At 40.1% G+C, this 12,583-nt stretch overlaps 1 protein-coding gene across 6 annotated transcripts in view; it reads right to left on the bottom strand.

The window, feature by feature from the left end:
- Window positions 1-8,801: 8,801 nt before the first annotated feature.
- Window positions 8,802-12,583, bottom strand: part of LOC121880169 (protein wntless-like) — a 44,839-nt gene continuing 41,057 nt past the window's right edge. For all 6 annotated transcript variants that reach the window (XM_042387284.1, XM_042387287.1, XM_042387286.1 and 3 more), the window contains one exon: window positions 8,802-10,068. In XM_042387284.1, coding sequence (XP_042243218.1) covers window positions 9,962-10,068 — 107 coding nt within the window. In that variant the 3' untranslated portion in view covers window positions 8,802-9,961. The remainder of the gene's footprint in view (window positions 10,069-12,583) is intronic.

Genomic DNA, 12,583 nt, shown 5'->3' with positions numbered 1-12,583 from the left:
ACCGTAACTTTATCAAGTGTCAGACACCCGAGGTCTATGAAACACTCAGTACTGTTGGATTTGACAGGGTTGTCCTTGTGCCTCCTCCTGCTAACGCAGTGGAATGTTGCCACATCCTAGTTAAACAGTTCCCCCTATACAGTGAAGTCGAAGATGCTCGTAACCTTAATCCAAGTATACTCAGTATACGTCGACACTACCGAAGGAAGACCCCACAAGCAGCTGTCATAGTTAAATGGAAGGGGAGGGAGTGCCCAACCACTGTTGATGCCCACCCAGTCCTCCCCTCAATGTATGCTGAAATCTATCACCCAGAACCTGCTTTTGTGTCATCTGCTCCCATTGGGGTCACACCTTCACCGCCTGCTGCCGACGTGATCGTCCCATATGTCGCTCCTGTTCACGTAACCATCACTCCTCCGTCTGTGCCCAAAAAAATCAAAGACCACCTTAATGGGGGTGGTGTGAGCTATGTTGTTGACCCCAGGTGTTGTAATTGTGGTGGCTGGCACAATGCTGACTCATGACAATGCCCCAAACATGCGTGTGTCCCGGGAGAAAAGCCTCCCCGAAGGCTGCGTCAATCTCAACCTCTCCCCCAGCCTACCGAGCCACATCCCTCTGCGTCCCCTCTGTCTCCAGCAACGCCTTCTTCAACAACACCTGCCCCTGCCTGGCCTCACCTGGCTGCAACACAGCAGTCCCAGCCATCTCCTAACTCAACTACTACTAGGCCTCCTCCCGGTCTCTACTCTGACGCTGTCAGGCCTTGTGCTCCCACCGGTGCCCCCCACAACCCCCCTCTGGTGACAAGACACAGATCACATCCCTCTTACACGAATTTACCAACCGTATTGAAAGACTCTTTGATACACTCTGTACCACAATCTCCAACCTACACAGACTACCCCTGCCTCCAGCTGCTACCCAGTTATCCCCTCTTCTAGTCTGACACAACCTGGTAGCCCCCGTGTGCCCCTCATGCTCACGGCCTACTCCACCGCCGCCTGGCACCACTGCTGGCGTCCACACTGAGCCTGCCCGCTGCCCTCATCCACCCACCGCGCGCTCATGAACCCTAGGACACCACCCCCGGCTCCCCGTCCCCCACCGGCATGCCAGCACCTGGGGCCCATCCACTCCAGTTCTCCATATCAATTGACCACCATGCAGACATGCTAGTGGACTATGTATCTATGCCAAGAAGGCCATTCCCTACCAACCTTTCGACGTCCCCCTTGAAGCCAACACTACCGACGTACACGCCATCACAATCACACTAAAAGGTATGTCCCCCAATATTGTCATAAATAGATAAATTGTACTGGAAATTTCCCCCCCACACACTCATCATTCTGTCACTTTATGTAACTTGCTGACAAAACCCATGACCCTTCAGGCTTTTACACCCTTAATGCACGAGTCATCAAGGCAAGCATGAACTCCGCATGCTCCCCAGATGGGCACTGTAAATGCTTCTGTGCTTCACCTTGCACAGGATGTAAGGGGGTGCCCAATAAACTAGCCCCCTCGGGGGCATTCTAAAAAAAATAAAATCTCTGTACTTGTAGTTGTCCAACCTTGGCTGATCGGCTCTGTAAATAAATATTGTTAAAGATAATTAATTGTGCTTTACTGTGCAACACAGTAATGCTATTTTGAATATATAACTATAATTAAGCACATAAACTAATTTAATGGACATTAGCTGCCCCTACAACAAATTTCATAGTATAAACATTACAAACAATATTGGTATTATTTTGGTTTTGGTCATCTAGGGAACCTTAAGATTCTAACTATGGGATTAAGTACTTTAAATAATAAGACATTATCTCTACAGGATGTCTGTCGCAAATATTTTTTTCGATCGCTTAAGAAAATACAGGTAGCTTAACATACATCAGTAAGGGGGGGAGGGGTAATAACTCAAAACTAGTGATTTCTGATAGAAATGAAGGTCAAAATCGTTCATAACACACTGCAAACCATCAGAAAAAACAGTCTGCATGTCTAAGCACAGGAATGACCAAAACTTAAAATTTACCGAATGTAACCGATCTCGAATCTAAACATCCAAATATTTATGGTAGTTAAAGTAAAATTTTCCCATTAATTAATATAAACGATGATATATCCCAGTGGTTCATTAGTGAATCATCAAAACAATAACAGCACTATGTTGTCATGTTTACCTAGCACCAGGCATTCTCAAAACAAAGTCCAGACAATGTCATTACTTCTAAATTTCTAAATTTACTTGTACACATCAGTCTAGTCCAAAAGAACATAATGGAGGAAACTGCAATGGGCCTATTGGCCCATACTGGGCAGTCTCATTTACACCCAACCCCTATCGCTCATTGTATATCCATCCAACCCATGTTTGAAGCTGCTCTTTACAGCACACTTCTTCACTTACGAAATGTCCACGACTTAGACCATAAAAAGACACCCTTAAGACTTACCTGAATGTGGCATTTGGGGTTTGAAGAGGCCATCCTTTCTACTACCTCCGACAGCAGCGGGGAGTTTGAAGGTAGTGACGTCATTGCAAATGACGGCCCAATTTCTAGAGAAATAAACTTATCTCGACAATTAAAGCAGGACTTTAAACTTTTATTACAAATTATATATTTCGTATCATTCTACGAATGTGCCAGAGTGTATTTCTTGTGTTTACCCAGAACCGTCAACTCGTCCACTCTTAAGGAATAGTTGGTGTTAAATCAAAGTAAGTCTATTTTATTTCTAAAGCTCCTACTGTTTGTATAGTAAACATTTAAACCTACCCTTCCCTGGTCCTGTTTTACCCCTAGTCCTGAGTAACCAATTTTACTCCCCAGGACCTTGTTTTTTTACTCCCACCTACCCCGACCTCTCTCTACTGGCGAAACCCCCCTTTTGGAGTGACAATTTCACGTTCCAGAGATGCAGACAACGTCTTTACCACTGTGTGAGACAAGTGTACTCCATCACGATTGTACATAGAATGGTTACCAGTTATCGATGAACGCCCAACCATTGCTTGCACAATGTTTTTCCAGTCAGCAATTTATAGCAATTGCCCTGGACAGCCATTCACCACCAACTCCTCTTCCAGGCAAGACACCACATACTAACAGGATCCCCTCCCCTATCTCTAACCTTCCTTAGTGCCTCCCTATACCTCTTGAAAAGTTCCTCACTCCTAACCACTCCTATGGCAATACCTCCTACACTAAGACACACTACTGGCTTGGTACCCTCCCCTGACAAAACCCTTTCTATCCTCTCAGCTACATGCCCTATCACAGCCCTAACACACCCTAGTCCTACATTTTCTATCTCTTGCACAAAAAGTCCTATCTAAGAACCTCACCTGGCTGTCCCCAACTACCACGACCTTACCACTGGGCAGGGTCTAAACAACTGCTCTTTTCTCTCCTGGCACCACACCGTCCTTCCTCTTCTCTTCCTCCAACACTTGGAAGGGGTTACTGCACTCCACACCCTCGTCAACTTTCCCGAGTCTGACCCTAGTCCCCTTGGAGACGACCACTCTCCACACCTGCTCCTTCTGACCCTCCTTCGCAGGACACCTACCTGAAGGAGTTCAGTTCCGAGAGCTTCGTTCTCCCCCTTTAAAACGTCTATCTCCTCAACAGCTCCAGCTGACTTAACAAAGCGGCCAGGGGGTTGTCTTTCCTCACACACCACCCCTCTTCTCCCACAACACAACGATCCACGGCGGCCATTTCCTATGGTCACTAAAACGAGCACTTAGGGGCACATCCTTCTCCAAGCTAGATCAGGTACAGTATACCTAATGCAGTCAGTTTTCCTTGCAACAAGGTGATTGCAGTTCATTCTTAATGGTTTTTAGTCTTGAGTGATCTTTAGCCATAACAGTTTGTGACCATAAGGCTCAAAAAGTCTTAGTATTGATTCAACATTTGGGAATGCCATCTGAATTTTATCTTTGATTATGACTTAATATAGGTCTTGGTGTTTAAAGTTAATTTTATTTATTTTTTAAAATTTTCAACTTGGAGAGGCCCCTCACCTGTGAGGCCAAAGCTATAGCTTTTCTAGCTTATACTTAAATCCAGCACCGCTCACATACCATTTTTTTTCAGGTGAGAATCATTACAGATTAACAAACATGGCATAGAAATTACCAATAGAGGAAAAAGTTAGTTTAGTATTCATGTATGGAATGACATGATCAGTGCTGGCAGGGGTGCTGAAGCCTATTCAAAAGTTTAAGTTTGGCAGTGTTAATTCCTCTGCCATCTTTCTTGATTTGTTTTCATTCCTATGGTGTGCAACTTATGAGACACCCAGTTCAGAACAACATAAAAAAAGGTATCAATCTTACCATTACTATTCCTACTTTTCTTTTACTCTCCTTGAATATTTTGCTCTTCAGTAAAAAAAGATCCTAGAATTTGAAAGGTGCAATGAAGGGGTTAGATAAAATGGCACATAACATTTATTAATAAAAAACTCAATTTTTTATTAAAATTACCAACACAATTTGATTTTACAAAATCTAATAAACAATTTATTATATCACAAAATCACATCAACTTAAGACTGAGATTCATATCGTTGTTAAACTTGAAATAAAACAGAGTTAGGAACTACATGTTATGACATGCTAAATACTCATTAAATCTAATATTCTGAATACTGCATTAGAGTAATTTGTAAGAAATACCTGATAACAAAGAAAAAAATCACACTAAAATTGAATATAAATTTATTATCAAGTGATATTCTTGCCTTTAACTGTCTATTATACACGCTTTTGACAACATGAATGCTATACTATAAAGAAATTATAAAGATTGTGAAATTATTGACAAATCTCGCAAAATAAGCTGCAATAAAAAATAATACATCAACAGGAATATTAAGTAAAAATAAAAAAGGATCTTTTGTAGCCGAGCACTGCTGTACTCACCCCCAACACTGCCTTACTATCAAAATCAAATTCAGTGATTTCTTCAGAACCTTTTTTTCCAATCTTTATTCGCTGAAAGTACATGATAATATGAACACTAACCATTTGACAACTATTAACTTATATCTTACCCATAACATTCATAGTATACAGAACATCAGCTACATTAAAAAGATTTTCATACATGTGGGAAATTCTTTTTGGGAATATCTACCCTTACTCTTGAAAAATACAATATGCCCTGGCCAATTCTCCACCACAACTGCAAATTCTAGACACAGTTGTAATAAAGTATGTGATGTGATCCACAAAATGGAAAGCCAATCTTAAAATTGAGTTAAAAGCACAAGCAAAAACAAGTAAAATAAAGCAAACCATCTCGATTTTTTTTTTACTTCTTTAGAGCTGCAATATGGCTGTTAAAGATCAAGGCTTATGACTTTTTTTTTTAGATCAGGTCACATATTATTTTGTTGTTACCATTACAAAGTAAGTTATTGATGGTGAAAATATAAACATTGTATTCTGGCATTTCCTTATGTAGAGTAAGGGTCCCTAACTGATGAAGAGTTACTAGTACATCTTGTACAAAATACTCAAAATTTTCTTTGCATATAATGAACAAAAATAAGTCTACAACTAAAGCATTATTAACATTAATACCGAGTTCCTAAAATGCATAAAAGCTAAACCACTAAGAGATACACAATGTCTATATATATTAATACAAGTATATCGCCTGGGACCAGCATCTTACTAATACAGTACTGTACTGAGTTGAGTCCTGATGTGAATATATTTCAGTACTCTAACCATGTCTAAATGCCATAAAGTTACTACAGAAATCTGAATCATAAAAAAATACCCTCTCTCCTTAATTCAACGAAGAACTTATTTTACAAGCATGGACTTTTGATTATCTTACCCTTCCCGTACCTTTGGCGACTTATTCCTACTGAAAAACTGCCCAGGAGTGCTCAGTGCTGCTCCTGACCACCTAAGGTTGTTCCCGAATGCCCAATGATGAATAGGAGTGCTTGCAGTCCCTCTTACCTCCCTCACTTTACCCGTGTCCCCCAAATATCCTTATGTGATGCCTCCTTTAGGTTCCCCTGTGTTCCATCATGTTTCTCACTCTTCCAATACAGTACTTTTCTTAGTGGAGCTTCATAATTACTTCCTCTTTTTCCTTCTCTTGATCTCTATTCTATGTTCCTCATCATCCTTCCATATTTTTGTATCTGCTCGTTTTCTTTTCAACTGCTGCAATTTCCTTTCAAAACATTAAATAATAAAAAATAGTTCAAGTGTTTTCTTTGCATAGTTTTAGTCATCAATGAAATCACATCTATGATGAAAGTATAAAACAAAGCAATCACTGAATAACCAACCAATTTTTGAAATCCACAGTGAACCTTGATGTACCCAGAAGTCTTACAATACACTTGTCATCTGCCTTGATAAAATGGTTGTAATCATTATCATTAACTAAACAGTTAAAAAAGATCTACAATATCAGATCTATCCACCTTACTTAAAGAATTTAGTCTGGTGGGCCCGTCCTAATAGACTCTAATCCTCTGGTCAGGTTGGGGCCTATTAGGACTGGAGGCTATTTGACTTGTAACCAGAAGTAAGGGGGCAGCAGGGGGCTCCAAGGTACTTTTCAACAGGACTCTGATACCTTAGCAAAGTTCATTCATCATGTCTGACATCCTCCCAAAACCTTATCCTTTAATTCTACTTATACAGTGGGGGTATGCTATAACGAACGGATCCTACTACGAATATTCCTATAACGAACGGTTTTACCTATAAAATTGAGAATGCTATAACGAACGAAACTCCTACAACGAACATTTAAAAAAAAAAAAAAATTGTTTTTTTTTACTAATTTATTGTTTTTTTATTACAAGTATTAATGATACTCTTTATTTCAGGGGTTTAGATGCATATTTATGCACTTTTTTACAATTTTTACAATTTTATATTATATTTTTCAGTGTTAAGTGGTTGTATTTGGGGGCCTGGAACGGATTAATCCTATAACGAACAAGGTTCTAGAACCAATTAGATTCGTTATAGCATACCCCACTGTACCATTTTTCTACAAGAATTTACAATGGCTCCTTCTGAACAAATGAATAAACTGTACAGTACTATGCATCACAAAAGAACTTTGCTATTATGGAACTTACTTTCTTACCGTTTATTCCTGACTGTTCTCGATACAAAAGGTGATATTCTTTCTTTGGATCAATTATGTGTTTATAGTGCTAAAGTATCTATAACAGCAGGTGACACAAACAGCCATAACCTGATCTAACACAGGATCATTAGGATAGTTGGTGGCGTTTTGTATTATCTGCTTCATAGGCGTTTTAGAGCCATAGTTTCCCGAAGGATGGTAAACTTACTGTGACACTAAATCTTTTCTCAGTCAGAAATAATATTCACCCATTTCATGTAAGCAGCCACCAAGTATACACAATAGTCAAAGTGCTTTTATGATTATTCACATCTTCAGGAAGTATCATACAAGAACCATAAAAAACCTTGGACATCAGTGTTACTATTTCCCAAAGTTATCTGCATATTATACAAATAATTTGTCATCACTGATTTTAAGTGCAATAGCCTAATTATCAGCAACATACATCAGATTCTTCTCTATTATGCTGGTGTTATTATATAAACAATTTTTATAACACCCACTTAAAAAAACTTTATACTGTACTGTAGTTCACAAATCTCTGTTACTCAAGACACGGCACAGTATATGGCACTAACCTACTTGTGGAAATTACTATCGGAAGTGTTGTACTACTCTTATGAGTCGCTGTAATATGTTTATTATCTTGTGCATCAATATCTTCACGCTACACGTTAAATAATACATCCACCTCACGACAGCTCAGATCATGCAAGTGAGATTCTAAATCTATTAACGTCTCCCTTACCCCATGGCCGAACTGGCATGTTTGTGCGTGACGGCAGACGTACACGTTAAATGGAGTTATCAGAGCATGGGGTAAGAAAAGGGTTAACAGCAATTAAAACTAATAAACTACATTTTATACAAAATACATTATGAGACACACGGCCCAATTATGCTCAACATCTTTGTTTACCTTAATGGCAGGAGGATCAGGGGAGGCTTTCAGGAAATGCCCTCAAGTTAACCCATATATTTCTACCAATGGATGCATGTCAGGGTTTTCACTTAAAGTTTGGTAAAGGACCTAAAGGAGATTTGAACCTTGAACCATTAAGACATGAAAAAAACCTACAATGCACTTAAGTAATGAGATGAACATGAGAATGTGTTCTTAGATTAACAAAGGCCAAGTTATTAATTTTCTCTTTATCAGAACCAAGTAAATTATGCCCATATGTCAAATGAATCCAGTATGCTTGGCCATAAGCCAGTTTAAAATGAAAACCCTGCACAATATATCCTTTACCTGGCCAATTCTGGTTATAGTCTCAGTCATTGCCTGAAAATATAGTTAATTTAAGTTAACACCTTAAGAATTTAGCATCAGTGCACAGCATAACCGGTACAGTTCTAATTGTAAGTTACATCTTTTTTGGTTTTAATTATGGTTATAGCCTTAGAGCTTTACTGAAGACACTCCACCATAATACATAGGAAAGGTCTATAGTACTCAGCAAGGACAATAAGAGGTCATAAACTATGTGCTACAGGTGAATGAATGAATACTTTTCTCACATCCCCTCCCATTCTTAATCTAATTTTGCCTCTTTATTACCCTTTAATTCCACTGAACCATCACTCTTAGTTGGTATCAGTCACATCTATATGATGATTTAGTGGAAGAAAAAAGCAAAATTACTGCAGTAGTTTCTTTTTTTATTGACATCACAATCAAACATTTCAGTTACAATATTTTGTGTAGTATTAGATGACATATATGTACAATCAAAGACAAAAGTTGTGTCACGGTTTTGTCCAGATTAAATATAACTCGTGAAACATTACGAGAGCCCCCTACCACAAGGCAGAGTGCACCAAAAGTTAAGCCCTTCGGCATATGTTTTCACCAAATTTCACGACACGACTTTCGTCTTTCATTGTAACCATAGTAAAAAAAAAAGTATTGCGCATGGGAGGTCTGTTGACTTCTGTAATGATACATACATCACCTGATGTGCCGGGAGGGTTGGTTATGCGTGTTCATATTCAGTTGTACAATCAACTATATATACGGCAGGATATGTCGTTAGCAACAGATAAGAGGACGCCCTCAAGCAAGGAAAGCAGGTCTACCACCATAATACAGGACCAACGCGCATATTCCACTATCCCTCGTCCGTGGTGTCATATTGTTTCACACATAATCTGTGCGGTATTTTTTTTACTGTGTGTACCATCATCATACATCAAAACAGTTATCAAGGCTTTCAAAATACTTCATCTCATGAAGCACTTGCTAGCAATCGGAAAGTTCTTCTTAAGAAAGTGGCTGGGGTCAGAATGCTAAGACCTCACATTTAATACCCAGCACCAGAGACAAGAGAAGTAAACGGCAGTAGAGCCAAGTTTAGGCAGAAAAGGTAAAGGATATCGATCAATTCTAAAAGCCTCGAGTAGTCAGGATAAACTCGAAACTGTATTTCAATTGCAACAGCTAAAACTGAAGTGTGATAGCACTTGTTTAACTCAAGTTCAGCTGTGTCACTTCCTGTAACCATAATCTATCACCACCACCAATTTAAACCAGAGTTACAGTATACAGGGTAACATTGAAAAGATACTGAACAGTATTAATATTCTCCTGTTCATCAACTGTTGGTTTCTTGTCTGCGTAACTTGCAAAATACCTTCACAAAACATTATCCTCATGAATTAGAAAAAATAAATACTAGTGCATCATTGTTAAAATATGGAAAATACTTCATATTTCCTACAACTTGTAAAAATGAACAATTTAAATACATTATTAATACCCAAACCAATTTTCCGTTGCTTATGCCCCACGATGGATATGTTTACTCTGTGGCGGCCTTTTTGACAAAAGCAGTAATTGCAGACATCTCCGAGGGTTCCGTGGCCAGTCTGCTAAACTCTATTTCCTCCCCAGTGCTGCTCTGTGTGTCTGTAACAAAAGTATCAAATTTACACATTTTATAAATTCCTTGTTCTTACTGATGTACGTTAGCTAATGCTAACATACAGAATCAAATATTATCAATGAACAGGCCAAGCAACCACAGGTTAAAGACTGCAAGCATTAGTAACACATTTGCTTGTCTGGCAACATAAGACACCTTTATGAATACTGTACTGTACAGTAATTTTGTTTACATCTCCACATAATCTACAACTTGCACTTATACACAGAACTTTTAGCTGTGGGAAATGAAGACCCAGGCCCTGAGTCATCATTCTCTGAGCACAGCCCTTGACCCTAAACAAGACCAAATTTTGTCTGGTACAAAGACTAATAGTATCAGCTTTATTTCAAGGGTAAAGAAGCCATTTTGGAGAAAGATAGAGAAATGGGCATAAAACCAACATAATACAACTTAGATGAAATAGTCACATTCATCCGAGCACCTCGAAGTAATGTATTTAGTACGTATTTATTTAAATATACAGTAAATTATTCCACTTCACACCTAAATGTTTAATTGGTCATAAAATTTCATTATAAAACATTGTAGAACACAAAGAATTTCTGCATACTACAAAACCAAAACAATATTGTACACCAATCAAAATAGAGCAACAATAAAAGGAAAGGAACCCTCTCTCCACCTAAGGGCTCCTGAGGACTCGAAACCATGGCCTTCTCAGCTTTTCACACAGCCTACCACCTCTCCCAAGACCAGTAACAGTACTTGTAGTGCCTACATGAATGACTGGCAGCAACAACACCCTGGCCTCAGTGAGTGTCTACAGCCCAGTCCCCAAAGCCACATTAAGATGCTTGTTCTACCCAACAGCTGCGATAAATGTGAAAAATTTTCTTGGACAAGATGAGGTAGGAACTGTAACTTTGTTAATTGTCTGAATCAGGAGACCCAGACACTGAGCACACTGAGCACAGAGGTGTTTGAAGGTGTTATTCTCAAGTCATCACCAGCTGATGCAGCTGAATGTTGCCACATTATGTTTAATCAATTTCCAGTGATGACTGACATCAGCAATGCTAGGGAACTAACCCAAACATTATCAGTATCTGTCGCCACCATCGGGGCAACACTCCACAAGTTGCTGTCATTATCAAACATGGGGAAGGAGTGTCCAGCTGAGCTGGTAATTCTCAAGACCTGTCCTCTGTGTTATCTGTTCACACCAGGGACACCAAGACTGCCTATTACCAATATGAATTACCCACGGTGCAGGTCTTGCTCCATACATTACACCATTGCTCTGGCCTCTGCGCCCAGAAAATCAGAGACCATTGTCACGGTCGTCAGAATAATGCTGACTCGTGGTACTGTCCTAAATGCCCATCTGTTCCTAGTGAATAACACCCTCCTCCTACAACCAACACTTTCACTGCCCTCCACCAGGCCACCCTACTCAGCTGACCTCACTAACCCCCGCTCTACCAGTTGCCAAGTCAGCACCTGCTGCTCCCCCATCATGGCCACAGCTAGATGTCACCAGTTGCTTTGTACTCTGATGCTACTGCCAAGTCATCAGGTTCTCCCTCCCCCCCTCCTCATTGAGACAGGTTTCCTGTCCCTCCTTCACATCTCAAGTGACACATGGTGGAGAAGAGACATCGGTTTGCATACCTAATGCAAGCTTCCCTACAACCATCAACAAACTCTAGCAAACAATGGTGACCTTTGCCACCACTCACTAACTCACTACCCTGTCCTGGCTCTTATCAGGCTGGTTATTCCCCTGTGAATTATGCTTCCCCATTGCCGTCCAACATTGCAGACGCAGCTCCCGGCCGGCCTTGCCCACTTTGTGCCTTTACACTTGCCCGACTTGTTCACTCTTGGCCAACCAAACTTGCTCTGGCCTCTGATTGACATAGGTTTGCTGTCCCAGCTGCCATGCACACCTCCAGCACCCTGCCTATTGGAACCTCCATGGACACTCCTGATGCCTACACGTCACAAATACTGTACACTAAAAGTATGCTCTCCAGTACAGTAGTGTCAGTGTGCCTCCCTCCACCCCCACTGTGCCCATCCTGCCACGTCACATCTCTTCCTGACCAAATGTCTCTCCACCTAGTGACAGTCCTGGCACAGTACAGTATTATATTAGAGATCTACCACACTGCTATAAACAGATGAAGTGTACAGGGAATCCTCCTTATATACTCAACTCTTACTTCACCACATGTAACTTGCCAGCAAAATTAATGGCCCCCTGAGGCACTCTCGTCCACCCAGCATATAAGTCTAAGAAGGCAAGCATGAAATCTGTGTGCTTCCCTGTTGGGTACTTTAATACTAATATGCTTTGCCTTACACAGGATATAAGGGGGTGCCTAATGAACAAGTCCCTGCACTGCTTGGGGGCAAATCTGAAATATGATACAAGCAAGTTAATTTCTGGAATGCAAATTATTTATAGGCAACTAAGAATGCATTCGTCTTGATTGAAACTGGTACCAGATTTAAAAGGGGATGTATTGTTCT

This window comes from Homarus americanus, unplaced genomic scaffold (assembly GCF_018991925.1).
Source record: "Homarus americanus isolate GMGI-L3 unplaced genomic scaffold, GMGI_Hamer_2.0 scaffold30108, whole genome shotgun sequence".
NCBI classification, from domain to species: Eukaryota; Metazoa; Arthropoda; class Malacostraca; order Decapoda; family Nephropidae; genus Homarus; species Homarus americanus.
The sequence above is the reverse complement of the archived record's forward strand: the minus strand, read 5'-3'. Positions and strand labels throughout refer to the sequence as shown.